Source organism: Fundulus heteroclitus, unplaced genomic scaffold (genome assembly GCF_011125445.2).
Source record: "Fundulus heteroclitus isolate FHET01 unplaced genomic scaffold, MU-UCD_Fhet_4.1 scaffold_46, whole genome shotgun sequence".
Lineage (NCBI taxonomy): Eukaryota > Metazoa > Chordata > Actinopteri > Cyprinodontiformes > Fundulidae > Fundulus > Fundulus heteroclitus.
In genome coordinates, this window is record NW_023396879.1 from 1,626,841 (window position 1) to 1,642,001 (window position 15,161).

General features: G+C 39.4%; 1 protein-coding gene across 1 annotated transcript in view; it reads left to right on the forward strand.

Moving 5' to 3' along the window:
* LOC118556172 overlaps window positions 1–8,851 on the forward strand; it is a 34,260-nt gene extending 25,409 nt beyond the window's left edge. The window contains exons 6-9 of the mRNA XM_036131969.1: window positions 7,261–7,380; window positions 7,536–7,560; window positions 7,669–7,713; window positions 8,482–8,851. Coding sequence (XP_035987862.1) covers window positions 7,261–7,380; window positions 7,536–7,560; window positions 7,669–7,713; window positions 8,482–8,723 — 432 coding nt within the window. The 3' untranslated portion in view covers window positions 8,724–8,851. The remainder of the gene's footprint in view (window positions 1–7,260; window positions 7,381–7,535; window positions 7,561–7,668; window positions 7,714–8,481) is intronic.
* The last annotated feature ends 6,310 nt before the right edge of the window (window positions 8,852–15,161 follow it).

Consider the following 15,161-nt stretch of genomic DNA (forward strand, 5'->3'; position numbering starts at 1 on the left):
CACTGATTAAGTTCCTTCAGGTCTTGATTATTATTCCGTACGTTTTTCGGCATCTAACTACTCCTGCATACTTCAACCGATTTAAACAATTTTCATATCAAAATGTTCAGCTCGTTCACGACATTACTGCTATGTCTTTTTGTAATTATAACTTTTATAATATTTAAAATATTTAACTTTTGTGCGTTTTTTGCTCTCATTGAAATTGAATGGAGAATCCTTCAAATTCTACAAATATTTCAGCTTTTTGTCATCTTACTGCTTCAGCCTACTTTCACCTATAAACGCCATTCAACTTTTAAAACGTAGTGATATCTTTTGGCTATTATGGTATGTTTCAGCTTTTTCATATCTTTCACCATTTTCGTATAGTACGTCTTTAAAATAATTTTGGTTTTTCAAGAAATTCAGCAAATAACATGCGTTGCTATGGTCGTCAAGGAGCGTCGTTTAGAGTGCGCACTCTAGAAATTCAACAAATTCTTCTTCTCCGAACAACTTCTTCTCACTCGCTCAAATTTCACCCTATCCACATAAATTATACATCAAAACGTAGGAATTTTTGTCTGGATTCGGAAAATGTAACCATCATTGGTGTAGGATTTATAGATTTTTCGCAAATCACCTCAGAGCGACACTAACCCGAAACCTTCCCCATTCATTTCCTATGGAGCGGTTTTCAAAAATGACACCTGGAAATCCAAAACATCACATGTTTTCGCATCGTCGCTACTCCTAAACCGTTTCATGTAGAGGCATGAGACTTTCACACATTCATGTCCCGACCCTTCTGGCGCTCACAAAAGAGAAATTTTGTCGATAAATGTTACGGTTTTGCCGCAGGAACAATTTGTTCGGGAGTAGCGTTTTGGGAAAATGCTAAAACAGGATCAGACTTCAATCTCCCCAAATGAGGCACTTTTCTACATCGTCGCTACTCCTAAACCGTTTTATGTACAGGCATGAGACTTTCACACATGAATGTCCCAACCCTTCTGGCACTCATAAAAAAGGAATTTTGTGGATAACTGTTACGGTTTTTCCGCAGGAACAATTTGTTCGGGAGTAGCAAATGTGCAAAATCCTTAAAACGCTTTGGAGCTTCATTCTTCCACATCATCCACTTTTTACATCGTCGCTGTGCCTACACCGATTTTTGTACAAACCTAAAAATGAACTCCATAGTCCTCAAAAGCCTGCTGATACTCAGAGTGAAATAATTATTTTGATATCTCTTATACTTTTTCAGCTAGAGCGATTTGTTCGGGAACCTTTTTAGAGGATTTCTGAAATTCGCTAAACATTGCCTTTATATCATAATTTTTTATGCCTTTATTAAACTTTTTCCAGCAAAAACCGATAGCATGTCTTCTTCCCCTATCCGTTAAGAATTAAACGCTGAAAAAATTACGTCTCTACCATTTACGGAACAGGAGATATGGAGCGTTGTTTGAGGCAAAGTTCTCCATTATAACCCAATAGGCAGCCTCTGACAGAAAGTCTCTGCACTTCGGTAGACGGCCCGCTGCAGCTGTGTCAGTGAGTTTCCATGACGACGGAACTCTGAGGGCCAGAGGGAGACGCTCCATTCGGATAGAATAGCAACTTTCAACATCCACTGCAGTGGCTGTGATTAATGTAGGAGCCTGAAATTCGCACAGTCACTTCCTCTTAACATTTTAAAATTTTCAAGTGACTTTCAGCCATGTGTCATTTTTCTATCCCATTTTGGATGTCACATGCTTTCCTATTGGGCCTTTGCTTCCAACAGGACCTGGCATGATGCCCAGACACGACCCAATTGGCCAATACAGCACCCCCCACATGTGGGAAATGGCGCTACTGACCATTTTGGTCAAATGTTGAGTTCTTGGCCCAGATGTGGTGAGGCTGAGTTGCTAAAGGAGGCCAATCTGACCCATGAACTTTGGTCACGTTTGGTGACATTAAGTATTGGCACCCCTTTTTAAGGCACTTCCCAGTACAGGATTTGGACCAAACTGACAGAGTACAATCACCCGGTGATACTGAACACAACCATGCTAGCGGCTAACGGTTAGCATGTTGCTAACCAGAAGTAGCTTTAGAAAGGTCCTACCAACTTCTTCTTAGCTGGGGTTGTTCTGCCTTTACAGACAAATAGAGGGCTACAGCTGTGAGGACTCTCCATGACAACCCTTTTAGCCAGAGGCTTCTAGGAGGTCCATTGACTTAACATGGCACGTTTCGAAGGGCACTGTGGGTGCTGTGAAGACCGTAGGAAGTTGAAATTCGCAGTGTTACTCCCCGTTAGTATTTTTGACGGTACCACGAGGCAGGCGCCTTGCTAAATTTCTTCAGAATTTTTTTAGTTGTTCTTAATCTTCAAATTCTTAAATTTTTTTAAATTTTTCAAATTTTTCAAATTCCTTCAAATTTGTTCAAATTCTCCAAATTTCTTCAAAATTTTTAAATTCTTCAAGTTTGTCAAATTCTTCAAATTTTTCAAATTCCTTCAAATTTTTTGAAAATTTTCAAATATTTCAAATTTCTTCAAATTCTTCAAATTTTTCAAATTCCTTCAAACTTTTTCAAATTCTCCAAATTTCTTCAATTGTTTCAAATTCTTCAAATTTCTTCAAATTTTTCAAACTCTTCAAATTCTTCTATTTCTTTCAATTCTTCAAACTTTTTCAAATTCTTCAAATCCCTTCAAATTTTTACTTTTTTTTTCAAATTCTTCAAATCTGATTTCAGCGTTTTCTGCGTCTTCTGCTCAATCATTCTGCAGATTAGCATTCTCACTGCTGTTTCGCAGGAACAGCCTTTTCTAGTTATCAAGTGAGAATGCTATACAGCATTCTCACTTATTGTTTTCCTGTTTTTCTTTATCAAGTGAGAATGCTATACAGCATTCTCACTTATTGTTTTCCTGTTTTTCTTTATTTTTATTATTATCAAGTGAGAATGCTATACAGCATTCTCACTTATTAAGTTCCTTCAGGTCTTGATTATTATTCCGTACGTTTTTCGGCATCTAACTACTCCTGCATACTTCAACCGATTTAAACAATTTTTGTATCAAAACGTTCAGCTCGTTTACGACATTACTGCTATGTCTTTTTGTAATTATAACTTTTATAATATTTAAAATATTTAACTTTTTGTGCGTTTTTTGCTCTCATTGAAAATGAATGGAAAATCCTTCAAATTCTTCAAATATTTCAGCTTTTTGTCATCTTACTGCTTCAGCCTACTTTCAGCTAGAAACGTCATTCAACTTTTAAAATGTAGTGATATCTTTTGGCTATTATGGTATGTTTCAGCTTTTTCATATCTTTCACCATTTTCGTATAGTACGTCTTTAAAATAATTTTGGCTTTTCAAGAAATTCAGCAAATAACATGCGTTGCTATGGTCGTCAAGGAGCCTCGTTTAGAGTGCGCACTCTAGAAATTCAACAAATTCTTCTTCTCCGAACAACTTCTTCTCACTCGCTCAATCTTCAACCTATCCACATAAATTATACATCAAAACGTAGGAATTTTTGTCTGGATTCGGAAAATGTAACCATCATTGGTGTGGGATTTATAGATTTTTTGCAAATCACCTCAGAGCGACACTAACCCGAAACCTTCCCCATTCATTTCCTATGGAGCGGTTTTCAAAAATGACACCTGGAAATCCAAAACATCACATGTATTTACATCGTCACTACTCCTAAACCGTTTCATGTACAGGCACGAGACTTTCACACATTCATGTCCAGACCCTTCTGGCGCTCACAAAAGAGAAATTTTGTCGATAAATGTTACGGTTTTGCCGCAGGAACAATTTGTTCGGGAGTAGCGTTTTGGGAAAATGCTAAAACAGGATCAGACTTCAATCTCCCCAAATGAGGCACTTTTCTACATCGTCACTACTCCTAAACCGTTTTATGTACAGGCATGAGACTTTCACACATGAATGTCCCGACCCTTCTGGCACTCATAAAAAAGGAATTTTGTGGATAACTGTTAAGGTTTTTCCGCAGGAACAATTTGTTCGGGAGTAGCGAATGTGCAAAATCCTTAAAACGCTTTGGAGCTTCATTCTTCCACATCATCCACTTTTTACATAGTCGCTGTGCCTACACCGATTTTTGTACAAACCTAAAAATGAACTCCATAGTCCTCAAAAGCCTGCTGATACTCAGAGTGAAAGAATTATTTTGATATCTCTTATACTTTTTCAGCTACAGCGATTTGTTCGGGACCGTTTGTAGAGGATTTCTCAAATTTCATAAAAATCCTCTTTATATCATAATTTTTTACGCCTAAATTAAAATATTTCTAGCAAAAACCGATAGTTTTTCTTGTTCTCCTATCCGTTACGAACTAAACGCTGAAAAAATGATGTCTTTACCATTTACAGAACAGGAGATATGGAGCGTTGTTTGAGGCAAAGTTCTCCATTCTATTTCAATGAGGCAGAGTCTGACAAAGTCTCTGCACTTCGGGAGACTGGCCGCTGCAGCTGTGTCAGTGAGTTTCCATGACGACGGAACTCTGAGGGCCAGAGGGACACGCTCCATTCGGATAGAATAGCAACTTTCAACATCCACTGCAGTGGCTGTGATTAATGTAGGAGCCTGAAATTCGCACAGTCACTTCCTCTTAACATTTTAAAATTTTCAAGTGACTTTCAGCCATGTGTCATTTTTCTATCCCATTTTGGATGTCACATGCTTTCCTATTGGGCCTTTGCTTCCAACAGGACCTGGCATGATGCCCAGACACGACCCAATTGGCCAATACAGCACCCCCCACATGTGGGAAATGGCGCTACTGACCATTTTGGTCAAATGTTGAGTTCTTGGCCCAGATGTGGTGAGGCTGAGTTGCTAAAGGAGGCCAATCTGACCCATGAACTTTGGTCACGTTTGGTGACATTAAGTATTGGCACCCCTTTTTAAGGCACTTCCCAGTACAGGATTTGGACCAAACTGACAGAGTACAATCACCCGGTGATACTGAACACAACCATGCTAGCGGCTAACGGTTAGCATGTTGCTAACCAGAAGTAGCTTTAGAAAGGTCCTACCAACTTCTGCTTGGCCGGGGTTGTTCTGCCTTTACAGACAAATAGAGGGCTACAGCTGTGAGGGAGTCTCCATGACAACCCTTTTAGCCAGAGGCTTCTAGGAGGTCAATTGACTTAACATGGCACCTTTCGAAGAGCACTGTGGGTGCTGTGAAGACCGTAGGAAGCTGAAATTCGCAGTGTTAGTCCCCGTTAGTATTTTTGACGGTACCACGAGGCAGGCGCCTTGCTAAATTTCTTCTGAATTTTTTTAGTTGTTCTTAATCTTCAAATTCTTCAATTTTTTAAAATTTTTCAAATTTTTCAAATTCCTTCAAATTTGTTCAAATTCTCTAAATTTTTTCTAAATTTTTAAATTCTTCAAGTTTGTCAAATTCTTCAAATTTTTCAAATTCCTTCAAATTTTTTGAAAATTTTCAAATATTTCAAATTTCTTCAAATTCTTCAAATTTTTCAAATTCCTTCAAACTTTTTCAAATTCTCCAAATATCTTCAAATGTTTCAAATTCTTTAAATTTTTCAAATTCTTCAAATTTCTTCAAATTTTTCAAACTTCAAATTCTTCTATTTCTTTCAATTCTTCAAACTTTTTCAAATTCTTCAAATCCCTTCAAATTTTTACATTTTTTCAAATTCTTCAAATCTGATTTCAATGTTTTCTGCATCTTCTGCTCAATCATTCTGCAGATTAGCATTCTCACTGCTGTTTCGCAGGAACAGCCTTTTCTAGTTCAATTAAATGTTTCCTCTGTTGACATAAACAACGTAAAGTCAGGAGAGAGAAAAAAACATTTTCTGATTCTCGCTCATTTCCTTCTCCCAGATCCGTTGCAGTTCTTTCCTCTGTTTTCTCTCTCTCTCTCTCTCTCTCTCTCTCTCTCTCTCTCTCTCTCTCTCTCTCTCTCTCTCTCTCTCTCTCTCTCTCTCTCTCTCTCTCTCTCTCTCTCTCTCTCTCTCTCTCTCCTCCTCCTCCATCACTAACTTTGACCTTAGATGTCTCAGCTGTATGTCAGTTTCCCTGATTTCAGCTAAATCAGCATATTTGTGAAAATGATTGAAGTAAAGGCCAGAAGTCAGGTGTACATTTACAGCTCAATGTGGATATTTTCTCTTAAAATGAGGCGTAGAAGATTTCTTCTAAATAAATATATTTTCATGTGAATACTGTAACGTCCCGTTGTGACACCAAAGCACCAGACTACGACGGAGTATTAGGGCCACACATGAAGAGAAAAAATATTTTTACCATGACGAGATTAATCTCGACGTGTCGACTTTAAAGTCGCCATTTCGAGAATAAAGTTGATATATCGTGGCGACTTTAATCTCGACATTCCAAAGTTTGGAGAAAAGAGCAACCGCGCTCCACAGCTGCAGTCTCTGCGTTTTAATTAAGTGTGAAGGTAGTCTTTGCCGTGCTGCAACTGTACAATCATCACTGGAAGCGGTGGCCTACCAATAACGTAACGTCTTTCCCTAGTGATGCTTACCCGGGTTTGCAGTTCTGAATTTGAGATTCTCGAAATGTCGAGTTTAATGTCGACATGGCAAAAAAAAAAAATTCCTTTATGTGTGGCCCTAATACTCCGTCGTACCAGACTGATGGTTTTACTGCTAACACTTTATTTTAGGACAAACAGAACAGAACAGTTTTCACCCCCCCCCTCCAGTCCCCTGAACCACCACTCCTCCCCCAGGAAACCCAAAACAATCTAACTTAAAGAAACAGTAAGTGTGTAACAGCAGTATTAAAGTCTAATACGGATCATTACGATACATTTAATTTATTGGTTAAATTTACAGTTTTTGCTTTAAATCTTTACTAAGAGGTAACCACACTTTGGGACTCCCTGGTTCAGACGGTTCAAAAGACGTAAAACTGAGGAGCTGGTCTCCTGGGAACCTTTTAAAAGAGTTTTAAATGACAGAGATGCTGTTACATTAACATTGTTTTAACTGATTCTTTTTAAATATAATGTAAAATCTGTTGCTTCTGACGTTTGATACATTTACTGGTTTGTAATTATTTATTCTGTTTGTGTGGATGAATGTTTGTAACCGACATGTAACCCTGCTGCCTGTTTTAGCCAGAAAGCTCTTTTAAAATACATTTTATAATCTCAGCAAGACATTTCCTGCTTAAATAAAGGTTAAATAACAGAAAATACTCTGATTATGTGTTGATGTTTTATTATCCAGAGGGTTGTGATCGCCCAGGATTCTGAATTCAACCAAACTCTCGTAGAGACTCTGACAGACGAGCACATCGAGCTGAAGATCTGCCAACATCACCTGAGATACACGCTGGACTGTCTGAAGGTGAAACCAAGAGAGACGACGAGACACTATGAATAAAACTGGCTGATTTATATAGTACAAATAAAATGCTAATAAAGGAGTTTTTAGCATCAATCTGCTGAGATTTAAAATGATTCACTGGGTTTAATCTTTAACTCTCTGCTGTTTGTCTTCAGGCTGTGCAGACGGTCGACTGCAGAGGTGAGAGCGCGTCCATTCAGCAGACGGCTCTGCTGCAGAGTCTGTTTTTAATTGCCTCACCTGGTTGTTTCTTCAGCTCATCGCCGTGTTTCTCTGGTTCTGTTGCAGTGAACTGCAGCTTCTTGGAGCTCCATGACTGTCCTCCAGCAGCCAGTAAGATCCAGAAGCTTTTTACTCTCAGGTTCATCGACATGCGACTCGTTCAAAGAGAAAACTGAACCATGAACGTTTCCTGTCTGAAATCTTCTCTTTCTGTTCAGAGATTATAGTTACTGACGGTAATAATGCAATATTTTCACTTCACAAAGTTAAACGGTTATTTTATAGAGCTTTATAGAGGAAAACGGTTTAAGCTTTTATTTCTGGGTATTGTGATGATTATGGCTTACAGGTAAAGAAAACCCACATTTTAGTGTCTCAGAAACTTAGAAAATCACATTAGACCAATAAAAAAAGGATGTTTTAAACACAAAAATCAGGAAAAAGATGCACATTTCTATGCAACATTACTTGTTTGGGCGTCTTACATGAAGCATCAGTCCTGTGGGCATAGAGGCCATCAGCCTGGTTCTGCAGGAGTTCTGATAGCTTTGATAGCTGCCTTCAGCTCATCTGCCCTGTTCTGGTTCTGGTGTCTCTCATCTTCCTCTTGATACCTGCTGAAAAACTCCTGCATTTTCCTAAAGAACATCATAAGGAATAATCAACACTTTATACTGATTTCAAAGCCTCGTCCTGCTGCTCACTGGTGTTTGTCAGGTTTGCTGAACAGAGAAAGAGGAACAAAAGTTAAAGACACTAAATTAATTCAGGTTTTTATTATCTGGGCTCGTCTTTTCTTCCATTTCCACATTAAACCCAAACCCGTGGCCTCCTCAGATGCTGACTATGTGACTCTGTCGTCTCCTCTCTGCTCTCCAGAGTTCTGCTTCTCTGAATCGGCGTGCTTCGACAGTTTTACTGCAGGTCTCTTCTTCGGTGGTGCAGCTGGTGCCGTCCTCCTGGTTCTGATCATCTGGTGGGCCGTCACCAAATACAAACGCAGGAAATCTGCAGCTGTGAACGTCTTGTATGCTGCACCAACTGATCAGGTTCAGAAACTAGAAGATGGAGCCCTTGGGAAACAGATCCACATCCATGCAGAACCTGCAGAACTAACTTAGACAAACCATCCCGTCTGTTTAGAACAAAGTCTTCTGGGAAGCTACAGAGCTTTGAAATTCAACCTCCATCAGATATTCATGACCTCAACTTACGTTCCTTGAACCCTTCCCTGTTATGCCAGGATGTTTTGAAGCATATTTACTCTCATGGTTCTGCTGCAGCATGCGAGCCCTCCAGATGTCCTCCAGAGGAACCTGCTGCAGAAGAGAGACTGTCCACCTCCTGCTCTCCTGCTGTGAGAACCTGGAGCTCCTCTGGTTTCCATGTGAAGTCAGTGGGGAGCTGCTTTGACTTGTTTGAGTTTAATAATGTCAGGTTCACACGGCAAGATTTGAAAATTGTCGTCTGATTTTCAGAACCTGTGAGACCCGACATGATGATAAAAAGTCACAGACAGAACCGGTTTGGTGCTACGGTGTGTTGTCCGGTCAGACTTAGAGAACATCACACATGAACAGGTTTAACTCAGAAACATTCAGATGTCAGACATCTGACCAAACCTCTGGAGGTGGTGGTCAGGGGACACCACACATGCTAGGATATCAGGGCCAGACCAGTGTTGTATAAAGTACTGAAATCTCGGAGTCAAGTAAAAGTATAGGTACCTCTATAAAATATGACTTTGGTAAAAGTCCAAGTCACTGACTGAAATGTTACTTGAGTAAAAGTCTTAAAGTATCTGAAATGTCTTGTACTTAAGTGTGAAAATTACTGTAAAAATAGATGTACTCAAGTAATGTAATAAAAAGTATAAGTAAAAAGTAAAACAAAGCAAATGCAGTTTGAATGACATTTTTTCGATTTTTGGTAAACTATGAAAGTCAAATTCACTTAAAATAATATAAACAGCCAAGTGCAGTAGAAATTTAGACCAAGTTTAGACAGAAAATACAACCTTTTTGTAAGCTTTCAGTTTTCCTTGTTCAAGTAAAGTCAGTGCTGTGCACTTTAAAATTGTACACAACCAAGTGCAGGCAAAAATTAGACCAGGGGGTGTATACTAAGAACATGGTTAAGTGATAAACCAGGCTTAGTTAAACTACAGGAAGTGGTAAACCTGCTAATAGATACACCTGCAGATTATCATTTAGTTGACAAAATTAGGACTCTCTGCTATTAGATGTTTTACCTATACCACAAGGTTAATTTAACCTGCTTTACCACTGAACCAGCTTCTTATCCTGTTGGTGGTGATGAACAAGACCAGGCAAGTCCCGACTTTGTCGCAGTCAATCAGTACGTGGGGTCAAAACACTTGCATGGGTGAGTCTCTCTCTCTCTTTTTGTAACGAGTAACTAAACCAAACATTGGAAATGTATTGTAGTTAAAGTATGCAATTAAGTTCAGAAATATAGTGAAGTAAAAGTAATCAAAAAATGTTATACTCGAGAAAAGTATAAAGTACTCCAAAATATACTTAAGTACAGTAGTTAAGTATTTTTACTTTGTTACTATACAACACTGGGCCAGACCATCCAACATGTAGAACATCTCCGATTTGAGGTTCTGATGTTCTAGTGAGCAGACGAGACTCTTTACCCACCACACAGCGGGAATATCTCATAAAATTATTTTAAGAGCGACCCTGATTATCTAGGTGTCTTCAAGATTTGCCTTGGCTTTCTAATCTGTGTGAGATGTTGATTTTAGCCTGTGATATATTATTTTAAATTACTTTTATTTTCATTTTATTATAGATTTTATAGTTCTGATATTAATTTAGTCTTTTATGCTTGTATTGTTTTTTAAGTCTGTGTAATTGGTTTTGTTGTTTCACTTCACAGCACTTTGGTCCTTGGAGATATTTTAAAGTGCTTTATAAATAAAGTTGGATTGGAGGAGGAAGATCAGAGCAACAGTCAGACTAAAACTAACATGTGAACCCTGCATTAGTTAACCTCTATATTCTATTTAGTTAATTAGCAGAAGTTTTATCTAAACCCTCTCAGTCCCTCTGAAGATGTAAAACCTGCCCTTGTTAATAATCATCTGCACTGAATTGAATTCAAATATATTGGGAGTATGGAGCAGGGCTGAGCACACACCCCTGTGGTACCCCTGTGCTTACAGTCAGATTTAAAGGCTTCTTAAGGTTTCTGCCAACAAACTGATGCTAGTGCTTGGTCTCTCTCTTTGTTTCCCCTGATTCAAACTTGACTTTTGTTATTTAAAAAGTGGTTTAGAACAGAGTCTGGGTCTGAGGAAATAACCGCTGTCATCAGGAGCGACGGCTGGGCTAATTGAGGCGAACAATTAATGAAAACGTCAGGAGTGGCAGGTTTAAAACCCACAGTTTCATTTTAGATCCGTCTAAATGTAGAACAGATTACTGGATCAATGTGTGCTTCTGTGCTTTTTTGTCTGTCTTGTTGTGTCTCTGTTCTGTCTTCTGTAACCCCCAGTCGGTCGAGGCAGATGACCGTTCATACTGAGCCCGGTTCTGCCGGAGGTTTTTCCTTCCCGTTAATGGGTGGTTTTTCTTCCCACTGTCGCTTCATGCATGCACAGTATGAAGGATTGCTGCAAAGCCATGGGCAATGCAGACGACTCTCCCTGTAGCTCTACGCTTCTCCAGGAGTGAATGCTGCTTGTCGGGACTTTGAAGCAATCAACTGGTTTCCTTATATAGGACATTTTTCACCAATCTGTATAATTTGATTGATTTTGACTTTGTAAAGTGCCTTGAGATGACATGTTTCATGAATTGGCACTATATAAATAAAATTGAATTTAATTGAATAGGACTAAAGAAGTTAAAACTCTTTGACGTGGATAAAAAGCCAGATCAGCGTTGGAACAGGAGCTCAGTGTCTCTGATATCGCTATAGAGGAGAAACACGTCGATGTGCTGAACTGAGCTGAGCTCACAAGTGTTACTTTCAGCTAAACCCATGAACTTCCTGTCTGACTCACTTTTAAAACGTTGGTGATGATATAAAGCTGTCAATGTTGTTTAAATAAGTTTTTATTTATCTGTAAATCTGGTGCTGTGTAAATTTAGATTGATTTAGTGTTATTTTCTTATGACTTGAGGAAAAATGTACTGTATAATAAAATCCTTGTTTACAAAACAATATTTTCTGCAGATTTTTTGTTTTCCTTTTCAAGCACCTCAAAGAAAGATGAAGTGACAGAAAAGGAAGCAGAACAACAGAGAGCTTCAGGATAAAAATGTAATCTACAACGCTGATAAGGATTCTGCTTCAATGGATATAATAGAAAAATGTTGCTGTTGAGCTTTCTGTTACATAATCTTATTTCTGTGAATTTATGATATTTTTGTCTTTTTTATTATGCTAATGAGACTCTGAGGGAGACGGGCGACGGCTTTTCACAGTTGGTTTCAGGCAGCGTCAGAGAGGAAGATTAAGTCAGGATTGATATTAATTTACTGAGAAATTAGTTGTTGGTTTCATAAATAATAAGTTTTTCTGCTGAATGGGGTAAGAAAGCATTGTAGCAACGCTGCAAGTCAGAGCTCTGAGGAAACGATGCTCTCATCTTCAAGGATTAAATGATTAACCTGACCATGAGATTTTCATCATAACTCCTCAGATTCTCATACGTGAACGTCGCTGTGCTTTCTGCAGAACCTCTGCAACATCAACTGAGGTCCTCCTGGGACACAGAAGTTACCTGGAGTCCAGGTGGAGGCATCGGTCCAATCAGAGGAACCCGCCTTTACCTGCAGGACGGTGAAGCTGAGCCTCATTAAGCTTCGCTTCCTCTGGTGGTGGTTTTAGTTTTCTGTTGACATTCCAGTAAAGGAGCTTCTAAATGAACTGCTGAGCTGTTTCTAAACTCTGTGAATTTATGAGTCAGCAGCTTTGATTTTATTATCGCGGCTGAAAGACGGACTATAATTAGACATTTCTGAGCTTTTAATGAAAAATGTAGGCGGCCTTCCGCTCAAACAGGAGTTTTCAGTCTCATTATGAAAAAAGATGATTACTTTTACACTGTTACAAATAACGTTTGACAAAATATTGTTTAATAAAGCAGGAATTTAATTTCTTTTGTTTTGTTAATAACGGTTGAATTAATTTATATTCTTATTTTCTTCAGAATTCTTTCTTTCTTCCATACCGGCTGCTTCAAAAGAGCGCACGTGACTCCAGCAGTAGATTAAAGAATCATTTAAAACATGTTGGGTTTTGCGTGGGAGAAAAAGAGAGACGATGTTTCCAATCGAGATATTTGAGATATCGAGATAACTGACGCTATTTTCGCTGCTTGATTTTTGACCTTTTCTGGGCTGACGGTTCTGACTGGCAGAGTCAGGACGGGCCTCCTGTACCTCCTTCGGCCCGAAAAGGGGAAAAACTCGTACAGTGTACGCCCGGCTTTAAAGAAGGCCCAGTCTTGCGTTCTGGCCCCGGTAGACATCCTGGGCTCCCGACTGGAGTGCTTTCCATTAAAACGCACGTTTTGAGGTGTCAGATATTGACGCAGGTTTGCGGCACTTCCTCACCTGTAGATATTCATAGAGGAACTTTTCTTTATATTTGGAAATAGAAAACCAGCACTCAGACTCTGCTGCTGCCTGTTGGTTCTGACAACAGGCCTCTCTGGGCCTTTAAGGTCTGGTTAGAAATGTTTGACTTTCAAATATTGTTTTAATCTTAAAAGCCCCTTATATGATTTTAATACATTTTAACTCTGAATTGATACTTTTCCATTTTATGTCGCTTTGGCCATAAGTCAATACTAATGCTACTACTACTGCTACTACTACTAATAATAAAAATAATACATGATAAAAAAAACTCTTTAAACCTATAGATTCAGATTCAGAACCATGTGTAAAAGTGACCATATGATACTGCGCTCATGCAGCGTGCGCTGCGCTGGAACTGAGGGGATAATGGTGCATTTAGGACCAAGACGATGCGATTTTTCCATCTGCAGTCTGAACACCGTGTAAATTGATAGCATGGCAAATAAAAGCCCTGATTGCACCAGTTTACCAGAAATGAAGAGTGCTGAGTCTGCAGGTTTCACTGCAGGTGAGATTACTGCAGAGACCTCACTGGGTCTCTGCAGTAATCGTGGGAAATATTTAATCAACCTGTATTAATTGGTGCGTCTGGTGTTCTGACGTGAGGAGGGAAGCTTCCCATGCATTTGGTTCCGACAACGCTGATCACACAGGACCCAGGACAGCATTGGTTGGTGGGTAGGATTAAAAAAAGAAAAATAAAGAAAAGCTCAATGCCGAAGATATTTATACACAAAACGGTTAATCAGGATTCTACAGGCTTTGCTGCAAACAAAACACGTTTAAATCAGACTTTTTCATTTTTCCTGAATCTGCTTCAAGTCTTGTCCGGGAAACTTATTCTGAGAAGCTGAGCAGAAATCCCCCTGACTCTGAAAGTCTGTTGTGTTAAAAACCTGTGGACATGAAAGCAGGAAGATGAATCACAATCTGCAGCACACACACACACACACACACACACACACACACACACACACACACACACACACACACACACACACACACACACACACACACACACACACACAGACTCAGTTTCTGAAATGCTTGATCATTGTTTCCTTTCTGACCAAATCTGCAAATGTTGCGTAATCTGGCACTTCCCTATAATAAAGTAAAAAAAATTACAATTTATTTTACAGTGAATATATAGTTAGATTCAATTAATTATATAAAAACTAACTTGAAGCACTTAAAACTAGCCATCTGTCTGTAAAAATGATCGCTGAACTTGAAATAAGTAGTAGAAAGACAAAGGTCCAGTAGGGTACAGATCTGGTCCGGAGTGAAATTATTTCTGTTTTTTAGGTCACTATTTTGTTGAAGACGTTTCCTGACTGTTTGGAATGAACATGACCTGGATGACTGAGAATCTTCACCAGAACAAGAATAAAGGACCCAGAACAGACTAAGAGAAAGGAAAAATAGGTTCTCCACGGCCCGGTTCAGAGTTCTGCTGTAGCTGCTTACCGCTCTCCTTGGTGCTGATGGCTGATCCAGGACGCTCCAGATGCAGAACCGCTCCAGCTGGCAGGTTATCACAGAGGATGTAGACCTCCTGGAGGAGACAGACCTCACAGTGGAAGGGAGAAGGGGAGAAGGAGGAGGAGGAGCACCGAGGAAGAGGAGCAGAGGTTCTGCTCCACAGAACTCCTTCATCATTGTGGTTACCATGGAGCAGCGTGGCGTTGACAGCAGCTGGATCAGAGGAGCTGAGGCAGGTCAGGTTGGGCTGCAAAGACAGAGGAGATCAGAGTTCCTGGTGAAGAGGATGAGGGAAGCATCTCACAGCGACTCTTCCTCCCCGGAGTCAACCAGCAGAATGTCTCTGAGTGGATCAGCACCATAAAGCAGAGAACCCTGAAGGTTTCAGCATAGAGAGAGTCTTTAAAGGCGGCTGCAGGTTCTTAGAAGCTCACCTGGTTTCTACTCACTCTG